This window comes from Orbicella faveolata, unplaced genomic scaffold (assembly GCF_042242905.1).
Source record: "Orbicella faveolata isolate gen_17 unplaced genomic scaffold, um_ofav_v1 contig_3, whole genome shotgun sequence".
In the NCBI taxonomy this organism is placed as follows: Eukaryota; Metazoa; Cnidaria; class Anthozoa; order Scleractinia; family Merulinidae; genus Orbicella; species Orbicella faveolata.
This window is the reverse complement of record NW_028301558.1, coordinates 2,105,221-2,129,313: the sequence shown is the minus strand read 5'-3', so window position 1 is coordinate 2,129,313 and position 24,093 is coordinate 2,105,221. Positions and strand designations below refer to the sequence as shown.

The 24,093-nt window shown below is 37.2% G+C and overlaps 1 protein-coding gene across 2 annotated transcripts in view; it reads right to left on the bottom strand.

Moving 5' to 3' along the window:
• Positions 1–23,716, bottom strand: part of LOC110048771 (uncharacterized) — a 45,557-nt gene extending 21,841 nt beyond the window's left edge. Inside the window, exons 1-7 of one of the 2 annotated variants that reach the window (XM_089298410.1) lie at positions 23,478–23,716; positions 17,859–17,929; positions 15,499–15,595; positions 12,582–12,646; positions 7,685–7,720; positions 6,866–6,964; positions 3,027–3,170 (exon numbers count right to left, since the gene is read on the bottom strand). In XM_089298410.1, coding sequence (XP_089154536.1) covers positions 3,027–3,170; positions 6,866–6,964; positions 7,685–7,720; positions 12,582–12,646; positions 15,499–15,595; positions 17,859–17,929; positions 23,478–23,496 — 531 coding nt within the window. In that variant the 5' untranslated portion in view covers positions 23,497–23,716. The remainder of the gene's footprint in view (positions 1–3,026; positions 3,171–6,865; positions 6,965–7,684; positions 7,721–12,581; positions 12,647–15,498; positions 15,596–17,858; positions 17,930–23,477) is intronic. The other variant, XM_089298411.1, reaches the window with a different exon arrangement.
• Positions 23,717–24,093: the final 377 nt, after the last annotated feature.

The window sequence follows — 24,093 nt, the reverse complement described above, 5'->3', positions numbered from 1 at the left end:
ATTTTGCAACATTGGAACCTTTAGCACTTTGTTTTGTATTTCTAATATGTTCTTTTCTTCTGGTGCTAAATGATCTTTTAGTTTTGGCGATGTAATTCCATTGACATGATGCTCACGGGATTTTGTAGATAACATTGCACTGATTGTCTTTAGGAGGTTGAAACTTGGGAACAGGAAAATCCTGTTGCTGCAGTGTTTTTGCTAGTTGGTTGAAGACTTGGATGTCGTGCCTCTTTAGAGTTCGAGTGAGTGGCTCAGTAACACCTTTGATGTAGGGAAGGATTACAAAATTCTGTCTGTTCATTCTTTCAAATTAATGCCATCTACCCGATTAAAACCCAGGTATCTGTAGTATTTTTCTACTGTTTCAAAATATGCTTGGACACTGTTACTTTTTTGTAGATCAGATGTGTGTCAAACTGTTAATTCTGTGTTGTAAACAAACATAGGAGCAGGAAAACAGCTTTCATTATTGTCTTTTCATTGTTGTGTTAGTTACTTGCAATAAAAATTATTGCAAAGCTTTACTTTGTTTCTAATTATATTTCTGCTGGTTAATATAAAACACTTCAAAACATATTCAATGAATCCTAGTTCTTCGTTACCAGGAAACAAGAATATTCCCTCCTTTCCCATTCCATGGCTTACAAGGTAAGCTGAACCTCATCATATGTAGAAAACAAGTGAAATAGCTTTCTTTGCTTATATTTTATCAACTCTCATAGATATAATTGTAACACATAAAAAATTAATGATGGCAAACAGAACTGTCTTTTGAAATGATGCACTTTTTGACTTGCAGAGCACACTTCTTTACCCCCACTGGAAGGATGTTATTAGCTTTTTGTTGACAAATCTTGCTTGTGGGTAAGGGGGATTTGTAAACATCGTTGTGCAAATGCCTGGGGGTTCCCCTGGATCAACCCCTGGGATGGCCACTGATAAGTGCATAGTAAACTTGTCATTTCATGAAAAAAACTTAGTTTCTAAACTACTTGCCAAGTTATGAACCACCTAAGGTGGCTCCTTATAGTTTTACAACTGCACGAGCCCTGAGGAAGTAATCTGCGCGCTTAAAGGAAAATGTCAGTGTTTTTCGATATTTTATTACGTCAACATGAGCACAAAAAGCAAAACTGACAGTGACTTTTCTCATGTTTCCTTTGGTGAAATTCCGTTAAATTTGGCAGATTGGTAGTAAATATTTTATTTTAGTTGGAGCTCATTTTTACATGTAATAAGTTTGAGAGGACTAGGTGTGAAAGTGAATGCAAAAACAGCATTCAAAACAGAACACTTGCCATAAATGCCATAAATGATTACCCTATGGAGACACCTTAAAACTTTCGTTAAAGATCACCAAAGTAAGTCATGAAATCAATTCAAGTTTAGTGCTTACAGTACCAAAAAATAAAATGAAATCACTGACAAATAATCACTACAGTCAAACCTCTCGTAAGCGACCACCTCTCCTCAGCGACCACTTTTCCAAAATACCAAAAGTTCCTCAGTTAAATCACTATATTTGGAACCTCTTGTAAGCAACCACCTCTCACAGGCGACCACAACCACTTTTAGAGCTAAAAGTTTGAAATTTTCTATTATTTTAGATCTCCCTTAAGCGACCACTTGACAAAAAAAATAATAGAGCACAAATTGGATATTAGGTGTTGTAACATTATCACGTTCCTGGGTAGTACAAGAGACAAAAATTTTTCAGTGGGAAGTACCAGATTTTTTCTCGAATGAATAAAACATTTAAAACATCGGGTAAGTCTCTGCAGTTACCATATGCTAACAAGGCTAAATTTTGACCCAATAACATTATGGTCTAAGCTCTCGTAAGCGACCACCTCCTGTAAGTGACCAGCTAGGCTTGACATTTTGGGTGGCTGCTTACAGGAAGTTTGACTGTGGTAAAAGTTTGTTTACCCAAGACATGTTTATTAATATTTTGCAGACTTAGCCAGACTTAGTAAATTCATGTGGAACAAACTTGTCAAACACTTCAAAATAGAAAAAATTAAAAGTGTGTTGCACGAAAGAATAATTTTGTTCAAGTAATACTCTCAATCAACCAAAAATTGAATGTGATAAGTGAATAAAGATGGTGAATTTTAAGCTCAGTAATGAAATGTGGTAAGTGAACTGATCATGGGACAAAGAAAAAATTCTGAATCCCTGACAGGAATTGAACCCATGACCTCCTGAACACCGGGAGGGTGTTCTATCCACTGAGCTACAAGAACTCATGGAGAGCAAAGTCATTTAACTGAGTTCATGTGACAGGCATACTGCACACTGCTAGGATCAGCACTGACGAAGTCATTGTGTGTGTCCATCTTTATCCACGTTGATCAGTTCACTTTTCAAAAAAATTAAATGTTACAATCAGTTGCCAGCTTTACTGCAGTGCTGAGCAGCAAAGAAGAGAGCTGAGTGCCTGGCCAAGTGACCAGTATTTCTTTTTAATTGCCTGAGACCAAATGTTGGTCACCTGAGGCAACCAGGCGTGCTTAGGGCACAGCCTTGATTACTGCTTGCATTTGATACCTAATTAATTTGATTAATTCCTGTTTCCAGGCTTCCATCTTCTCAAGAAAGGCACGGCCAAATTAGCGGGAATTTTTTTCCAAATTTTACTGTTAATAACCTTTCTATTGACGTATAGTTTGTGGCAGTTTCTTTAAAAACAACTGAGGTACAATTTTTTTTTTTTCTGAAGGACACCCGCAAAGGTACTGTGTAACTGAAAGAAAGAAATATTTCAAATAAACATATATAATAGGCTTAAAAATCCCAACTGGCAGGAGACAGACCAGTTGGCTATTTACAAACATGACCAAGAAGTTGAACTAGGGTCTACCGAGAAACAACTCCAGCTTAGTGGTCAGAGAAGGACTTCAACCTGTGACATCTGGATTTAAAGACCTGACGCCCTAACCACTTGGCCACGTTGCCTCCCTTAAATACATAAAACAGTAAAAGTTAATCAAATTTTCATTAACAATGCTCTAACTACTAACCAAAATATTTTCTAGTTCCAGTGATCTGATGGTAAAGTATTCACTCCGCAATTCCTGAAGGTAATGGATTCTGAAATTACCAAACTCAAGATGACTGACATGTCCATATTCTTCCCCACAGGGCCAGTACTGGTAACACTTAATCTGTAAGATATCACAACAACAAACATTAAGCATTTGCTGAATCTGTGGATTTGAAATAATTTTTTCCCTCCTTTTTTATTTGAATATCACAGCACACTTACAATACTTTACTTATTGACAGTACCAATCCTTGCTCAAAATTCATTGACATTATCTACAATACTAATGCGAATACAAATAACAATGCTATTATACTTAATATACTCTTTCCTATTTTTAATAATATGCACTAAAAAAATTACTGATTCTGATTGGCTGAGGGCAGTGCAGTTCAAATGTAACACAAGTGCAAAAAGTGTAACACCAGTGCAAATTACACATCATTTTTCTGGATTATGATTGGCTGAAAGACAATAGAAAATTTCTTAACCAATGATATCATGTAAAATGATGACAAAAAATTGGAGAGGAAACTTTGAAAAAGTTTTCTCGAAGGGGAAAAAATGGCTTCAAGAAAGGTCTTCCAGCACTTCCTCAACGTGAATTTTTTCATGTTTGTGTTATTAATAAGTAATCATACAGTTTTTCTCTTTCAATTTGGAATTGATTTACACTTGAGAGTTTTTCAAAGAGCTGAAATTGCACTCACCAAAGCTGCTTGTGCAATTTCAGCTTTTTGAAAAGACTCACTCATGCAAATCAGTTCCAAATTGAACTCCAAACCATATGATTACCTATACTAATAATAATACTATAATACTGTTTTTGAAGGCCTGTGGTATCTAGAGGACTTTAAAGTAGAGTAAAGCCGTTAGAACGAGCAGTATGAAAAATTTTGAGAGGTCATAGGTCTGGTTTCAGCTGCAATCTGTTGAACCATTCACCACATCTTACCGGATATAGCTTTGATTGATCTGCCTAAAAAATTAGACACTGGAGTGTCATATTCAAAAAAGAGCAAAGGTGCCATTGATGTGACCTGTCAAAGTAGCATCCAAAATGTTGTATGAAACCATTGCAGTCTCTCTTTTTGTTCATCTTCTGCCGCCCCCTCTACTAGCAGCTCATGCTCGCACATCACACTCACTGTCATGCTCGCACGCTTAATCATTTTGCGTTCTTCCCCACGGATTTTCCAGGAAAAGAGAGACTGAAACCATCTGTGTGGCTTTCGCATACTTTGTTTGATCTTATTGGGCCACTGGTAGTTTAAACTGCACACGCGCTGATAGGGTAACTTCTGATAGATGTTGTGGGCACTTCCACTTTCTTTAAATGCTAAAGGAAATGCATTTTGTAATAAAATCCAGTTTTTTTCGACGAGTTACCACTTTGCAAATTCTAAAATCCGTGCATACAATCCTCGCATTTAAAAGAGAGGCCGAGGCTCTTCTAGTCCTTGTAGTCCTTGTAGGGTCTGAGATCACTGCAACACTGCAAGTTGCAATTTTATTCACCACATCACCGCTTTAAAAATAAAAGAACAAGCTTAAATTTTGGCCTGTAGGCAATGTTAAAGCTCCCATTCGATTTGTGTTCACAGTGCTTTCAGTAAGATTTGAAGTAGGTGTCTCCCTTTTGTTAGCACCCCTGGAGCTGATAAAAGAAGGCCCCTTGCCCTCTGGAAGGAAGGGGGGGTATATGGGCATGCCCCCCCAGAAAATTTTTTAAATTGGGAAGCTTGGAAACATGTTGATTGTTTTAATTTACCATCAACAAATTCTGACCAAAAAGCAAACAATAAAAGTTTCAGTTTTTTAAAATGCAACACCCATAGTTACATAATATCTAAAGCAATAAGCAACAACCCATCCCACCTACTATACACTCATTTACCCCTTAAGAAATCATCAGTGAGGTTACGAAATAGTCATGGACAATTTCCAAAAATACATAATGAACTATTTAAAAGTACTTTTCTTAATAGACTTACCAGTAGTTTTAGATATATATTAACAATGTAGACTTTTCAACTTCTTGTCTATTTAATAGTTTTAATTGAGAATTTTTAGTGAATTTTTGACATTGTAAGTGCCTTAATTAAATATTCTAGTTACATGTAATCTACTCTGTATTTTTTGATATGTATTTTTATCAAATGAATAAAGACCTTATTATATTAATATTAAAACGATATAAGCACTTGCACTTTTTACTCATGCACTTATTTCTAACATTTTATTTGCTAGTAAGCAGAAAAAGCACAAAAACTTAATGCAAGTAAAACACATTTAAATAAAACATAACAAGCATCATAAATTATTTCAAAATCGTCCCCGAACAAGTGATAAGGCATCCTTGGCTTTGACAAAATTGATGTGACAGCCAATACTGAACTGGTATAGTTCAATTGATGTTCCCATACTCGCGGCTAATATCGATCTTTACCTAACAAACAATGGCTCTTTCAGTGTGTGGTGCAACCCGAAACAACTGCCATTTGAATCAGCCAGTCAACTCACGATCAGTGTAAGTTCACTGTGTGAATCATTTTAGCCTGCATTGGTCAACAATAATTATTATTAATCAGCCGTTTATGGCTACTTGTGACTTTATAAAATAATGTTTTTCGTAGTGAAAAATTCATGAATTGCAGGTTGGCAAAATAGTAAGATTTTAGCCCGGTAATCTGAAGGTGGCAGGTTCAAAGTTATGTTTTCTTATCCTGATAAGAGAACTTTTCTCTTCCTCTGAGCTACTAAAGGATGGTTTGCATTTATACAGGCATTAGATAATAAAAGTGTTCAAGCCACAAATATAGGGTAATCACATAAGAAAATGATACGGTATGGAATATCAGAAATAATTTGCAAGAGAGAAACACCCCTCAAGCATAAAAAACCCTTGCACATAATTTTGGCGACGTCTCAGTTAAAAGCTGTTAGAGGTAGTCATGAATCCAATTGTACACCCACCTTTGTGGTATACAAAATAGTCTCTAATTTGGGAGCACCTGTCTGACTCAAAACCCAAAAGACCAGTTCATTGCTTTGGCACCCATTTTGTTCACAATAGTTGGCAAATGTCACCCTCCTAGATTAATACATTGGTCAGCTGAATTATCAAAGGTTTGACCTAATGACTGAGTGAGATACTTGCTGGCTGACTACGCCAGTGATTTTTCCCCAAACTAAGTAAACTGCTATAACTCTCTCTTGCTACAGTGTATGCTCTCATTCATTAAAAAGGGCCAAACCTGCATATCTCTGAGAGACCACCTGTGTGAAGTGTGACTTGAACAAATTGGCTGTTATAGAATTCTCTATTTTCCAACTGCCCACAATTCACTCTGTTTGCCCCCCAAATTTTGCATAAACAATTGTTGTGAAATACCCTTGGGAGGTCTGCATATTCCCGAGAGCATTTCACAACAATAGTTTATGCAAAATTTGGGGGGCAAACAGAGTGAATTATGGGCAATTGGAAAATAGAGAATAGGAGAACAAATAGTTTTTTGAGAGACCATTATTGAATGAATGGACAAGCAGTTTTTGTTGTTTGTTGTTCCAGTATCATTACAAACTTGAGAACAATAGTTTGTGATTCCAGAGGTGAAGAATGTTGGGATTTAAAATTGTGGCATTGTGTGACATCACATGACTTGTATTCTGCTCTTCAATCATGAATTATAAATCAGTGTGAGTTTAACATAACTCAAGGCTGGTCATTGCACTGAATAAGTGATGTAAACCTGCCCTCTCCTCAATCATTAAATTGAGTGACATCTCTGATAATCACTTGTGCATGAAACTAACCTGATTTTTCTCAACAACTCTGTTTAACATTACAACTGCTTCAGTCTTTTGCTCCCATATCATCTGCCAAAAGTGCTTAGCAGTATGAGGTAAGGGTCCCTTAAAGCATAAATATGGAAAACATTAAGTCAATTACAAACTATTAACTGTTGCGGTCATTAAGCAACTTAACAAGTAGTGAGAAAGCCCAAAAAGTTAAGGCTTCAACTAAATTCAAAGCCACCATCCGCTGAGATACCAGACATCTGTCACCAGGAGCAGTTCTAAGAACAGTCTAAGATCATATTCATAATAGCCACACAATTGTTTCCATGTTATATTGCAAATTAGCCATGCATTCTGCCAAGGAGCAAACATTGCAAAGAAGACAGTTCTGGGAAAACTGGCTCTTCCAAATACTGAAAGCATAGACTAGCTATGTAAGAAAAAAATAGTAGCAGTTATAATTATTATAATTAACAACAAAGAAGTTAAAATTGCCAATTTTAGTTTATTTGCTCCCAAATAATTATAAGAAATCATGTGTGCAATTTGCAGGATCATGTGAAAAAAATCCTGGAGACTATTTGGTTTGAAAATTACACCTCATTCAAAATTTTGTTTGCCCACGTTCCCCTTCTGTCTGGATTACCAGGATCCTTGCACCCCCCCCCCCCCCCCCCGGGCAAGAATTTCTAACATACTGTTGGTTGGGTGGGTGGAGTGGATTTCTTCTGGTATAACCCAATGCAAGTTAACAATTTTGATGATGTGAGCACACCATTTACATGTAGATCTTAAACTTGTCTTATTGCTGGAGTACAGATAAGTGTAACAAACCTGAGTAAGAATATACTTTTTGTTCAGCCTTGTAATCTGTAAAAATAAACACAGAGTCAAATTATTTATCAGTCATGACCAAACCATCCACATACTTAGACCTGTTTTAGGAGATTTTGGTCCCTGTAGGGTGCCATTACAACAAGAAAATCTTACAACTTTTAAGGAATAATTAATAAGTAAAGCATAGCTGACCTTGTCATCCGTAAATGTGTAATTTTATGAATTGGCAAACCTTGATCACTTTGTTGTCCTTCAATAAAATTTTTTCTTCAAATATGTACCTTTGAGTACACAATTTGAAATTTTGAAAATCCCCTTTAAACTATGACATACAATTTTATTGCTTTTCAGAAAACCTCCATATCAGGCACAAACTCATTTAAACCAAATAACTGAATTCAACTTATCAAACCATGAATTCATGAAGAATACCACATCATCCAAGATGGCAGACCAAAATGATGACTTTTCGTGAAAGAAAGCTGCAAATCTTTATCTCTTTTCTTAAAGTTCCAAATGGATGACAAGTGGTCAGAATGCAGGGAACACATACGAAAATTTAGGAACTTTTTTTTTCTGATAGAGTAAAACTAAACTCATCCAGTGGACGTGTTGTTTTCGTCATCCCTACTTTTTGTAGTTGTCACAGATGACCGGACAACTGTGAATATGGATCCCTGTCACGCTTAAACTACCTGTTCCCTACATGCCATGTGGCACATAGGGCAGATATATCGAGCTAGAGAGACAAAAAATGAAGTCACAGCCTACTGGCAATGTTAAGAAATAGTGCAAAACACAACTGTAAGACAATACAGAAGGTATGTGACACCGCAAATCCTTTTTACCACAAGGAAAGTACCATTTCTTTGCTGATCACCAGAGCTACTGCTTATAATAAATGCAGGACCAAGTAATAAAATCCCTGTATTTCGGGTTCTCATTTTCTTTCCTATTGTTATTTATTTATTTATTTTGTTCTTCATTTCACCTGCCAACATACACAATGTAAGTGATTTCCTCCCCCTACATTTACTTTCTGACGGCTTCTTCATCTTTGGCGTAGCCGTCCACTTCCTTGCATGGTAAAGTTTGACCATTCTATCGATATACAGTCCAACCCCTATTAAGTGGCCACCTATTAAATAGCCACTCCCATTAGGCGACCAGTAATCAAAGTCCAGCTGAGGGTTTTTCTATCATTTTTACCTCTATTAAGCGGCCAACCCCTTTTAAGCAGCCACTATCCATTTCCCCAAGGGTGGCTGTTTAATAGGGGTTGAACTGTATGTATATCCCTGTGTATCATCTCTTACTTCTTTTCATCAACCAATTTGTTCATATCATCTTGCCATCTCCAAATTTATTTACAGTTACAGTACTGAAAATTATAAGCGAAACGTATAGCTCAGTCTCTCTTCAATTCTCCTGTTCATTTCTTGTCTTAAAATATTAATCATGGCTATATTGACTTTGATTCGGAACTTACTTGAGCCTGCTTCTGGGGGAGGGGGGGGGGTAACTCTCAAACATGGGTTATATGGGTATGTGCTGCTGTGAAGGGTATGGTTTTCCGGCAGTTTAGTCTGGGATAAGTTATAGAAATCAGACAGATTTGGTCTAGAATAGGGTATATTTTACTGAGAAGTGGCAAGCATATAAATAATTTAGTCTACAACAGGCTTCTTTATCCGGGGTTCTATAATAGAAATTGAAACTAGAAGTGAGAACTTCACATAAACAGAATTACAATCCCTGCAAATCGGCGACTATGTTGGCAGATCATTTTCCATTGAAAACACTATGCGGTTGTTTTGAAACTCATTAACTGTCAGCATGCAGCCAGAAATAAAAAGTTTATTGTTCTTTGTAATACTTGCTTGTCAAAGAATTATTCATTTATGGCATGTGACTGTTCCTGGGTGACTGAAGAGATTGAATATCCAAAGAATGGCACTTCTGCAACACTTTTGCCTCCGGGTTTTCCAAAATGTTCTTTTGATTGTATTGCAACAGCTGTCATGGCAGTTCTTTCTTTATTCACTGTGGTCAAATTGAGTCAGATTGAGTGTTCAGTTTAGGTTTCTTTTCTTGGATGAAGAGCATTTTGTAGATTAAGCATTCAAATTTCCCGTCACATTTCTTCAGGATAGTAAATTGCTCATTAAGATCTTTCTTCTTCTAATTGTGGGTGTCAAGCAGGTGTTTTCTAATAGCTGAGTACTTGTGTTCATCAATGCATTGGTCCAGGATCAGCACTGTTGAAATCACCATGAGTGTGACAAGTGAACAAAGATGCTGATCCTAGCAGTATGCAGGACGCCCGTGACATATGAACTCAGTTAAATGACCTTGTTCTCCATGAGTTCTCATAGCTCAGTGTATAGAGCACCCACCAGTTCAATTCCTGTTTGGAACTCATGTCATGTTGATCAGTTTACTTTTCACATTAAAAAGCAACAGGTTGCAAAACTTCTTAGAAATGGTGACAAACAGAACCAAAAAGATAAAGACAAACAACTTACAGATATTTCCTCCTATTGATGTGAACTGTTAGATTGAAATAACTGATGAACTAAACTGAAACTTGATGCAATTGACTCGATTGCTGATATAATACGTACTGAACAAAACAAGAACTGAGAAATCTTACACAATGAATCACTTGATGATCGACGAGTTGAATTTTAAATCAAGTGTAATGCACGTAGGGGAAATGTCATGTATGTTTGAATCTTATATACCAGCCCTTAAATGCGAACTGAAAGCATTTAAACTTAGTTGAGTGATTCAAACGGAAAAACTTGAGTTAATGGTATTGTCACTAAATCCATTCAAAATGGTTCCTCACCATCAAGTCAAAAAAAGAAACAACTGTTCTCTGACGTTACAAGCAAACTTCTCGGATGAGGACATCAAGAACAACAATAAAGCTGCTTTTGTAGAGTCTAGGACCCTCTAGAAGAACGACCAAGTGTTAATGGGACATTCCAGGACAGCAGACTTTGTTTTCAGCGTGACTCTCTTCATGAGCCCATCTCTCTTCTTTGGTTTTACTTCCAGGATGTGACCAAGGGGCCACAAGTTTCTGGGAGAATTCTCATCTACCATGAGTACAATGTCTAATGTTTCAAAGTTACACCTTTTACCTTTCCAGTGATTGCCTTCTCTTTCATAGCAATTCAACTCCCAGATACTGACTTTTAAAAACAAACTCCAATCAAATGGAATGAAACTAAGCATAAGCACACAAGTACACAATGCGAACCTATTTTTATCGAGAGTGATCATATCTCCTTTTTTGGAGTTCCACCAATTAGTAAAGAGAGACCAAATCAAAGTGGTTATGAGCCACTCTACTTGGAAAATGGATCATCTGTAAACAGTGACAATTCTAATGCCACTGACTTAAGGTTTTAATCTGTAGGTTAAGTTAAAGTTAAAGCCCACTGGCAAAATCCAACGGTAAGAGGATACATGAGGAGATTTAACACAGTTGAAAACATTCGTGAAGTTATTGGTGACCCTCGTCCAAGACAATTATAAAGAAAGTACTGCTTCATGTCCAATCAGCAAAGCAAGTATAATCGTAGTCTCATTTTCATTCCTATCTTTTTCGTTCTTTATTTTCCCAGGCGATATCAATGATTTTTTTCCTTTCTTTGTTACTTTTTGAGAGATCTTAGAAATAATAAAAAAATTATCCAAAGCATAGTAATAATACCACAAGGACAGGATCGTGTCTTGTCTGCTCAACAAAGTTAAGCCCTGTTCGGAGGGGTTCCTACGTAGATGGGTTACCAAATACAAATACCCCGTGTTGTAATAACTTCTTTTTTTTCTTCTCTCTTATTTTTTTTCTTCCCTTTCCAAGGTGATATTAGTGACTGCTGAACTCCCTGTCTTGTGTAATGTCTCTTTTTTCGTTTTATCAACTATTTTGTTCAAATCATTTCGCCATGTCCGTATTCATCTTTCAAGTATTTATTTTGCAATACTGTATAAATAATAGAGAAACGTGACATTCGAATTCTCAATTCTCTTGTCTGTTGATCATCCAAAACTTTTATCACAGCTTGAATCAGAATTCAAAAATTCATTCAGCTCATGGGGGGGGGGGGGGGGGGGGGGGGCTTACATGATCACCCAAGCCAGAGACTCATGATAAAGTGTCTGACAATAATCCAGATCGAATTGGAATTTGGAAATGTTGGTTTTTGAGGAGAGGGGAAAACCAGAGTACCCGCAAAGAAACCTCTCAGAGCAGAGAACAGAACCAACAACAAACTCAACCCACATACAATGCCAGGTCTGGAAATCAAACCCAGGACACTTTGGTGGGAGGCAAGCACTCTCACCACTGCGCCAACCCTGCTCCCCTAATATATCAATATATCTCCTCAGTTTTCTTCCTTTTCTGGGGGAGTGTCTCAACTGCTTTTGATCATAAATGAACTTATTTTACACCCTTTGAAGGAGACCTTGGTAACAGTGTTTAAAATAGACTAAAATGTAGTCTACCATTTAATAAAAGTTAAAGGTTCACCTCTGTCCAGCACTCAACAATGACATGTGCTAACATAAACAGATAAGAAAGAATGTAGAGATAATACTTCTTTTATGAGCCCAGTCCACTCCTTACAGAATTTCATGTGTTTTGAGGGGACTGAAAAAGTTCAAATTAATTATAGAAACACTATTCATTTGGTCCCTTACTTTCAATACTGCAATCCATAATGCAATTAGTCTGCTAGACCCAAATTATATCACAAGCCAGATCTGTTTCCACTATTGTAATGTTACCCAATCAGATTTTAATGAATGAGATTACACCATGACATACAGTATGGACTACAAAAAAAATCTTAAAACCTCAGATGATGGCCAGGCATACCTCAACAAGATTGGCATTTATATAGTCTGGGGATCCTTCGTTTAAAATGATGCGACTGTGGTCATCTGAAAATGAAAATGTACAGTGTTGATTACATAAAACTTTCAAACACATATATGAGGGTGTCAGTGGAATTTATTTAGCAGTTTAGCCGATAATCATGTTTTTTTGCTATCATAACTATATAAACAACAAAATGTGAACTGACTAACCTATAAAAGACAATCAGCTTCTGAAGCCAAAGGGTATTTCATGACATGCTCTGAGCCTCTGCTGTGCCTGCAGTTTTAGTTACCATGCCTAGGTTATTCTCTTCACTTGAATGATTGAATGAAAGACTATTCAATTGTGTGATTGTCTTTCGCCTCTTTGCAAACATGGCAGTCATTAGTGCTGTAATTACCTTTTACCGAACTTCTGCAAAGTTCTCGAATAATTTTGCTCAAGAATTTCTTTTCGGGATGAGTTAGGTAGCTTCAATAACTTCCGACACCACATTGCGAGTGTGAAAGAGAAAGCCAGGGAGAGCGAGGTAAACTGCTTCAAGACAATTTTTCAAAAGATGAGTCCTTTTGATTTGGGAAATCTACCTAAAGCAAGCTCAAAAATGTCAGGAATGCTCCAAAAGCTTGGAGGGCCAATCACCCACCAGGTGGATAGACGACATCACAGGAACCATAGCAATCAGGCACAAAATCACATCAGTCTTGGGCCAAGAGGACGTCTCCTCAGAGACTCGTATGATGCACCATGGTAAAAGCTGAAAGGAAGAGGACGACTCCACTCCTTACCCCTAAGACAACAACTTTGTTTGGTACATGGAACGTTAGAACCATGTACAAGGCAGGAAAGGCCGCACAGATCGCTCTCGAGATGACCACATACAAGCTTTCAATCCTAGGCATCTGTGATACCAGATAGATCGAGTCTGGGTGCGTAAGGCGGTCAACTGGACAGACTGTCCTTTACTCAGGCCATGACCATGCCAACGCTCTGCACACAGAGGGAGTAGGTTTTATGCTGACCCCACAAGCGGCCAAGTCACTCATAGGCTGGAATCCAGTATCATTCAGAATCATCCCGGCCAGATTCCACACCAAGATCAGAAAAGTCACCTTTTTCCAGTGCTAAGCACCTACAAATGAAGCTGGCAACAATGCAAAAGCTGCCTTCTATGAGAGGTTACAGGGTGTCATAGTTGGAGTAGCCAAGAAAGATCTGCTACTGTTGCCAGGAGATCTTAACGCTAAGGTGGGGAGTGGTAACACAAGTTTTGAGACAGTTATGGGAAAACATGGTATTGAGAAAATGAACAAGAATGGAGAGCTGTTTGTTGACTTCTGTTCCTTTAACAAGCTAGTCATTGGAGGTAGTGTTTTCACCCACAACAAGACCGAGAACCAGATTGAATAAATCTGTATAGCATCAAAGTTCAGAAGGTCTTTGTTGGATGTCTGAGTAAAGAGAGGGGCAGATGTGGCTTCTGATCACCACCTTCTTGTGGGCAGTTGTCATCTGAAGCTGAAAAACTATCATACTAGCTCACAGAAGACAAGCCACAAGTACAACATTGAGATGCTGAAGGATGAAGAAACAAAGAACTGGTTCAAGCTTACCTTGTCCAATACATGTAAGTACCAAGCACTCGCAAGTCTCCAAGAAAGCAAGCAACATCCGAGGGAAGAGGAGAGCAATACAGTAGTCAACCAGGTGTCGCAGAGAATGAAAAATGCTTGGAGGGAGATGTGCAAGGAAATGTTGGGAAGGAAGTCTAAACAGCTTAAGGCCTATGTCAGCACAGATCCTCTGAAGAAGATAGAAGCTAGACAGAAGGAGAAGGATGTGTTGAACCATAGCAGAACAAGAGCCAAGAAAGCTGATACTCTAAAGCCAACACAGAGGTTAAGCAAAGCATCAGAAAAGACTGAAGGAACTTTGTGGATGACCTTGCAAGACAGGCAGAGGAAGCAGTAAGGAAAGGCGATTTGAAAGATCTTTATTCCATCACAAGAACACTGGCAGGTGTTAGAAAGATCACAGACAGACCTGTTTGAGCCGAAAGTATCAGCTTGTTTGAATATCAGAAAGCACATTTTGGTTCTTTAAAACGTGCTGATGACTTACGGGTTTACCAGGCTTTATGATGCCTCTCAACCACCAGGCCAGCATGTAAGGTATTTTAAAAGAGCACTTAAGAGCTTCATATCTCTTTTCTGTTTGATAGTACGTGTATTTCCCTTAGCGCTCGCTCCAACTCACGTGTTTTGTTTCACGTCAAAATAACCGATGTAAACAACCTGGTTCCCAGATTCCCACTTAATTTCCTATTTTCCTTTGGCTTACTAAAAGACAGCTAAGATTCTGAGGGATTTGATTTTGACTTTGAACACTATAAACAGAAGCTACATCTAACATTTTATGTATTGTATTGGCATCTTTGCTTGAGAGAAAGCTATCTTGACTCAGGCAGATTTTCTTCCAAAAACTTGCAAACGAGTGAAAAAAGTCCAGGTCAGTGTTCAAAATATAATTTGTAGTTAATTTACCAAGACTGAGGCAAATCAGAGCCAGAGAAGAGAAAAAAGGCCTAAAATTCGACACAAAGCAGATATGCATTTGGCTCTTCAATTGTTACATTATTTAATTTGTAGCTGCTTGGAGCACATGCCATGTTACAAAGAAAGAGGAGGATGTTACAATATTGTGAAATAGTGGCCTGGTTACCCATCACTGATGCCAGATAGAGACAATGAGTTGTGTTTAGCACTTTTCCTGAACTACAGAATTAGAGCCTTCACAAAGCTGTTATTTTATGCTTCAATATCCTTACAGGTGTGGGTGCTGAGGAGGTTCAACCATAAGCAAGATATTCAGAAAGCAAACAGTAAATATATGCACATATATAGCTGACACTTACATGGCAAAACATCTCTGTACCGATTAAGTTGTCTGTTTTCAGGAAGTCTTGCTGCTGTCAGGGCTCCAGCTTTCTGACTGGCTTCCCAGTTGAGTCGCTGCCATATTAAAAAAAGGATTTTTAATAATAATAATAATAATAATAATAATAATAATAGTAATAATACTAACAATAACAATAATAATAATAATAATAATTAAAAATCTTTTCTGAGGATGCCAAAATAGAGGAAGATAAAATAGAAAAAGCAAAACACTGATTAATTTTTACATTACCTGATCACAAAAAGTTCTAAAAATTAATTAATAAAAAAAAATGCTAAGAATATACAGCTAATAAAAACTTATCAAAGTTGCGCCTAAACATGTTGCATGGCAGAGCGCAATGTTGCGACTGCTGGGGTCACCAATGCAACCAGAATTTTTTCACTGGCAACTAACTTTTCACAATTGGTTGCCAGACTGGCTCCTAAGATACCTTAATTCTTTTTTTTTATTATTTTCATACCCATCAAATTAGTGTTATGCATGTTGAATACCAAACTATACTTCTGGTTTTCATGCATGTAGCCTTTGAAATGGTGTTTTTAGTGCAGAGTGCACTATTGGGATGGTTATGGGGGTTGCCTGCCGCTAAGGAACTAAGGCACTATGGCGCTATGGCGCTATGGCCCTATGGCACTAAGGTGTAAACTTTAATGTTTGTTTAATTAATTAATTTCAATTAATTAATTAGTCTAGAGGTAAGGAAGTAATGGGAGTAGGGTGGGAAAGGTACATGTGTACTCTACGTAAAACACATTCCATCGCCGTCGCTTAACTTTGAACATCGCAAAGCTATATATTTGTTTCAGGTAACCCCTTGCTCTCCTTGTGGTACCATTCTCCTTAGAACAAAACTAATTTGCCCTAAACGCATGCATAGATTAGTTAGGGTTCGTGGCCTCTATATTAGGTGAAGGATACATTGCATACAGAATCACGCACAAATGTTGAGTGGTTTTCCTTATGGTAGAGCTCAACATGTAAGACGCATGCGTTCTAGCATTGTTAGTGTTATACACTATCTTTACACGCAGTATTTTATATATCGTGTCATGTGACCAAGGACGGCAGTTATTTTTCAGGTAGCGCCAATTGTCCCTTTTTATTGCAAAAGTGAAACGTTACTGTGGCTGCGTAGCTTTTAGAATTACAAACAGGTCGGTTCAACAAATATCATCTGCTGTTTTCAATCTACAATAGTGTGCTTGTCAGGGTTCAAATATATTGCTTCTCCTTAGCGACTTGTTTATTTCTTGCCTTAATTGTGTCTGTAAGAGAGACCAAAAAGTTCTCAAGTTAGTGGCTTTAATACTCCGCAAATTGTAAATTTGTAACAAAAGAAACCAGGAAAATGCTCAAATATTGCTGCAGACGCCGTGGCACCTAATGAAAGTTCAAATTAATTTAATCAGTCTTTGAGGAGACTCATTCATATCGGCCAAGTAGCGCTGTTTATCTTCAATACTTTTTGTTGAAAAGCTTCTCAGCCATCAATATCGTTGTGTGTTAATTTTGAATTGTTTTATTGTTAACAACAAAGGTGGCAACAGAAAAAGAAAGTGGTATTTTGTGACTATCTGATAATTAAATTAGTTCTTGTTCATCGGTAAAAATTTGCATTTTTAGTAAAACATCGTCTCTGTTCCGTTTCTTCATCACTACATCAGATATTTAACTTTCTTTCATTTATCTCCAAAAAACAAGGACATCTTCCGTATGTTTTGGAGAAAACAGGGGTTTCATATTACATGGCTTTGCGAGGAAAACAAAAGTATCAAGTTACAAAGTTGGCGTGAAGAGCTAAATTGTCACGTTTGCTGCTTCAGCGTATTGTTGAATTTAAAATGAACGAAAATCAACTTAAAGCACCAGTAGTAATTAATTTGTGCGTAATGTTTGGACCTTGAATGAAAATACAACCTTGAAACATACACACTGCAAAGGGGAAAAGCCGTAGCAGACTACCAAGGTAGACACAAACCGGAAGTGAACCGAGCAGGGGTGAGTACTTATGGGACTACTGTATCAGAGCTATCAATTGCGCTCTGCACTATCTGAGATTGTCTCACTAGTTCTTATTTAAGATGTGAAGTGAAATCAACATCTTTCATTGACATCATTCCGTATCGGCACCTAAGATTTTTGTGAAAACTGTAGTTTGTATTGTTGGAAAGCTACATTTGTAAGCACATGTAACAGATTTTGGAGATAAGGAAAAAGAGTAATACTATACAACTTTTACGTGCTTAAACACACTGATGTAAAATTGACTATGCAAGTGTGTTTATCTGTATCACAAAAGTCGTGTTTACTCACCTGGTTACTTGACAAAGCATGCAGTAAAATTACAGCTTCATTTCTTACCATAGCACTGTTTTCATTGGGGACTGAAATTCCCAAAAGTAACGTGAAAGAAAAAAACTGTCCTTAATTGATGATGAATTATGTTTTCAATGTTATTAAATCACATTGAAAACAAATAAAAATTGATTGTAACACATTTCAGACAACATATTATTTACATGCAGATATCGTATTTTGCTATTCAGATCAACTCGATCACAATCAAATACACATACATTAGCAGGACTTGTTATCAGTAATTACCGAGATATGGATAGGACTGATGTAAAATTATTAACTTTTTCTTCTGATGCATCTCAAACCAAACAATTCAAATATTAGACAGCATTTAAAATGACAAAAAAGATTTATTAATTGAAAAAATACATTGTTGATAAAAGAAATCAGTAGTGGGTTAGTCTGACTTGTAAAATTCTAAAGAATTCTGCATGGCATTTGATGTACCCATGTATTATTATTATTATTAGTCAAAGAGATTTTAATTAATAAATTCACTTCTACAAAATGCAGTCACTATGAATCATTGAACACAAAAAGCATGTACATGATGTTAAAAGAGTTAACTTTCTTTAGCGTCAGTTTACGAAGAATAATGAATCAAAGATTGCAACATAGATGCCTCTTTTAAAAAAATTATAAAAGAAAAAAAGAATTTCATTTGGCCATTTTCCCCATTACACATACTTTAGAAAAAAGTGGAAAGCTAATTAAACATGAAAAATGCATGATTCATGCCATTTCAGCATCTTTTTCGTAGAAATATGTACGGCCCTAGGGGCCACAAATTTTTGGCAACTAACAGGGGTTTCAAAATGTTTTGAAGTAGGTGTCTGCAATTGGAAGAGTAGGCATCTGTGAAAAGTTAGGGGCCGGAAAACTCCTCATCCTAGGGGTTCTGGGGACATGCCCCCCTCCTCCAGAAAAATTTAAAATCTACAATATAGAAATTAGGAAATGTCATTTTCTGCATTCAGAGTTAGATGCTGATCTATTAATGGCATAACTTTGCTGATTGTCTTAAGTGGCATTAACTTAATGGAAACTAGTCAAGGAAGCAATGATTTGTATTAGCCACCATGTTATCTTGCTTAACAGAGTTGCATGAAAATTAAATAAATCCTTGTAACACATGTTTGTCTGAGATAGAAATGTAAAAACAAAAATCATTTTAAGCTTTTCCAAATCTCACACCTTTCATTTACAAGATAAAGTAGTGAGAATCAAGCAATAAAATCATGAAATTAAAAAAATCCTCAAGTCGCCATTTTGCGACTAAGTGGTGAAAAATATACATAGTCACCAAATGCAAAGTTTTAGTCACCAGAACGTAAAATCAAATAAAAGAGACATCATCCATTGACTACATGCTAAGCCATTTGGTAGTTTTCCAATGTGAGAGAATCATTTTAGCAAAGCAAAAGGATTGTATGCTTAAAGTGCCTATGAAATAATTATTTTTTCTCATATATCAAAAATATCAGGTTATTGAACATTGAATTTAATGTTTTAAGGTAATTTCCCTGAAATAAAACTACACATAGATTTTTGTTCAAACTTTGTCCAATGAATATTTATCATATGAGAACTTTAATTATAAAATGAAATAGGGGGGTGCCCATGCTCATTACGGAGCAGTGAGGCATCAAAAATGTCCCATGTAAGGGTTATTTAATGCTTATTATAAGAACACATTCCAAGTTATTGTAAACTCTTTGTGAACCCAGACTCATGAAAACATACGTCAAACTACAGTCAATACTTGTGTCAGACACAAATAAACTTTTTAAGTTTGATTTTGACAAACAGCTAAATCCTTGTTGAAATATTGCAACCAAATTGCTTGCCACGGCTATCAAACTGCACAATAAAAAAGACTACAGTGCAGCTGCTATTTTCCTTATTTATTCAACTTTCAACAATAGAAATCAGATAAGTCTTTTCTCACGCAAAGCTAATGATTGTTTGATTAAAATGACTGTTAAAAAATTTGGGGTGCCCGAGCTCGTCAGTGAGCTACTGCTGTATAGCCATTTTTCAACTGACAGAACTCAATATCAAGGCAAATCCGCCATGTCTTCAATGTGCGCGTGCACGAACGCGTGCTAATGATGCCATAAATTATGCGCAATAAGGATGCGCAATGCAATACTGGGGAAAGACATTAAAGGATTGGAAACATTGCAAAGTTGCCTTTTTCGAGTGCTGAAGTTTTGTTCATCGCGCTAAAAAGTGGTTCATTTTACCGCGCAGCCAAAATGATCATATTACAAGGCTGTGACATAGAAAGGTTTGCAGTAACGCAGTAACATCATGGAGAACATGAGAGCGTTGAAAAGAGGTGGACAATATTGCCTCACTGGCAGCCCAAATAAAACAAGCTGCACCAATTCCTATTGCAAAAACAATAAAATTGTTGCAAAATTGAGTGTGAAGTTATTATGCCATCCTAAAGATTTATCGCTAAAACAAAATGCTAAGCTTGTTTGGCACAAGCTGATTGCTAAAGCCGGAGTAACCAGCTATATGTAGTCAAGTAGGTGGCAGAGCTCTGGCAGTGGCACACTTCTTTTGAAAATCCTGGACTAAAATACTTGTGCTGGTGACCAAATCTGAAAACTTAGGGGCCAGCTAGCCCCAGAGTGATTTCCTGAGTTGTTTGCTTCCTCCAGTCAGTTCTTAGGTTAGGCAATCTGGGTAGGTAGCCATTCCTTGTAAAATATCCATGGGAGTCTCTTAATGATGACCTAAAAGTCATAAAGTGTTCCTGAATGTCCCCTTTGACAGCATTTTGAATAACACTGCAGTGGTGGCCGAAGCATCATCCAACTAGGGAAATTTATTTCAGATAGTCAAGGGCATCAGAAGAAGACATCTTAATACCAATGACTCTTTGGAATTCGCAAACCTGTTTGACTTAAGTTTCAGTTCTTCTCTTCACATGTACAGTGTATCATGCAAAATGTTTCCTAAATTCTTCTTTTCACATATCAGCCATTATCATTACCTAATCTGAGAGGGGTGTCTGGAAAACCTGAATAATGAATAGTCACGAAAAGCGAATAGTACAAATAGTGCAAATAGTGTGGTAAACAGTCGTGAATAGTCATGAATAGTGATGAATACAGTTGAACCTCCCGTAAGCGACCACCCAAAATGTCAAGCCTAGGCAGTCGCTTAAGGGAGGTGGCCGCTTATGAGGGCTAAGACCATATTGGATCAAAATTTTGCCTCATTAGCATATGGTAACTGAAGAGACTTACCCTATGTTTTAAATGTTTTATTTGTGTGTAAAGTCAATTTCGAGAAAAATGGAGTACTTCCCATTAGGAAATTTCCGTCTCTTGCACTACTGAGGAAAATGCGATAATTTACAACACCTTATTATCCAATTTCTGCTCTATTGTCTGTCAAGTGGTTGCTTACAGGAGGTTAAAAACAAAAGAAAATTTCAAACTTTTAGTTCTAAAAGGTGGTTGTGGTTGCTTACGAGAGGTAGCCCCTTACAAGAGGTTCCAAATATAGTGATTTGACAAGAAACTTTTGGTATTTTGGAAAACTGGTTGCTGAGGAGAGGTGGTTGCTTACGAGAGGTGGTCGCAACAGGAGGCATCAATAGTCAACGCTTCAGTTTAGCACCGATCTGGATTTATTGAAATTGATCATGTGGAGCAATAGTGTTTATCAGTGGACGCTGATAGATTCCACCAAGCACGTTAGGTGTAAAAACAATAAAATATAAATGTGAGGCAAGTGGTCTGTGATTAGTTTATCAACTGAAACGACACAAACAAGCTGCTCTGATAACCGGCTATAACAACAACAATGTCTAAGCTATATCTTGCATTAATTCATTAACTATCCAAATAAGCAACAGAGTTTTAGTAAATGTATTACCTTTTCTTCTCAAGGCTAAGGCTCTCCGACATTAAGAAAACGGAAAACACAAGGATAACCTAATAAAGACATATTTACGCTTTTACAGCGTTGAAAACAGAAGAAATTACATTTAGAAACACCTTTTTTCATGACAAGCGTGTATGCTTTTTAGCAGGAAAATCCCATCCCACATTGCTGCAAAGTTATCTCCAAGGTACTGGGTACCAAATAGTAGCATTTGTCACTATTCCCCCCTCCCATTTGCCACTATTCGCCACTATTTGCGAATGTTCACCGATATTCACATATTTAAGACTATTGGTACTACTCATACTATTTGCTATTTGAGACTATTCACTGTTCATGACTATTTGCTATTTGCTATTCGGGTTTTCCAGACACCTACTCTGAGAGTTTCTATGTGAGTGCATGATGCAGTTTAATGAGTGTTCACAATGCAGTTGTTATGCTACATAGCCTACAATGGACCATTTTTTACCACCAAGGAGAGATGCTGGGGATTTCAGGATGTAAGATAGGTGTTAAAATTTTCACCAGGTACAGTGTGGGGCCCAGTTCTCGGCCACTTTTTGTTCAGCGTTTATTTTTCACACCACAAATGAATCTAAATAAAAAGCAATTGTTTCCAAAGGTAGCTTGATTCCTTGTCTTACGTTCTGCCAAGTTTTGATTCGTCCTGCCGAGTTTTTCTGTGAGCACATCGAGGTGACGCGAAGGTAGGTGAATTTGGTTTCCCCGAAAACGTGTTTGTTTACGGCTACTCGAATTACATGGTTTAATTCAAGTTTATATTTTGTCCGTCTAGAAAGCCCAAATGAGCCAATTCTTGGCATAAGGAATGTAGAGTGATAAAGCTATCTGTTAAATATAAACTTTTCCTGGCGTGTTTAATTCTTTGACCTAACTTCACTCCTCAATATTTCCTTAGTACTTTTGCGTATTTGCCTATTCTCGGCCACCCTGCTCGCCTTCAACACTAGAAGCGCTCATAGTTTTGTGTGGAGTATTCGTGTCAAGTCAGTTGTAAAAATAAAGCTGTAATGGGGTGGCATGCTGAAAACTATGAGCTCTGACTTAACCCCATTTTAAATACCCAACTCTTTTTAGCCTCGCTTGACTGCATTTAAGAGAAAAACTAGGTGTGCAAAAAAACTTCCTTTTCTGACATGAAACAGTGCTTTTTAAGGATAATTTGTGATCGAAATATCAAAACACAAGCCTTATAAGTGATTTAACAACAAAAAATGGTAATAAAGGGTTCTTTATTCTGAGGAATCGCATGCACTCTTTTGTGGCCGAGAACTGGGCCCGCTGGCCGATAACTGGGCCCACGAACGAAGCCTCCATTTTCGTTATTATTCGGGAGAAAACAGCGTTGAGCAGTCGATAGCTCTACATGTGTAAACTGAATGCTGAAGCTAGTTATCTGTGAAATTTGAAGTCCTTACGGCTATTCCAAGGTAAGAAATACAAGTTTACGTTTTTTGTGGCCGAGAACTGGGCCCCATACTGCAGAAAAGTACCAAAAATACAGTTTATGTAATTTATAAGTAAGAACTTAGTAAATTCCGGCTAAACGATCGCACACAACAGCAAGATCGAGTTCAAACATATAATAATGTTGGATAGAAGTGTTTGATCGTTTAGCCCGGACTAATGGAAAACAACTCTTACTTGAAAAAGCCGTGGCCATCCCTTTGACTCGTCAAGTTCTTCCAGTTCAGACAACATGTTGTAGAAAATGGCAGTACTTACAACTAGCACTGTCAACAGATAAAGGGATTATACGCATGTCATGACTAGAGTAGTCAATCCGAGCAAGTATAAGACTAGTAGTTTCACACAGTTTCACATTCTGTCACATCCGCTGAAATGAGTCAACTTCGTCAACTTCAGCAATTTCAGCTTGCACCGACAGTTAATCAGCGGATTAAACCAGTCACCAGGTAGCTACTTAGAGTAAGCCAGAGAAACTGTCCTCTAGAACCCTGCATCTGTACTGGACAGATGGCGGTATAAGTATAGTTGATTAAATTAAGCATTAAAAAAATTAGTGTTTCTTAGAAATGTAATACATTTTTTAGTGTCTCTATTTAAACAACAGAGTGTTTCTGTCAAGCAGCTATTGGCCGATAGCAGCCCCGGGGAAATTTGATCTTCCTAAAACAAATATTTGCTCGAGAGGCGAGGCTTCGAGGGCAAACATCAAATATCAAATTATCAAGTATCACTGTTTGGAAAACAACCTGTTAGAAAGAGCGTGTTTTAAAAAAAAGCCTTATTTCTGCTC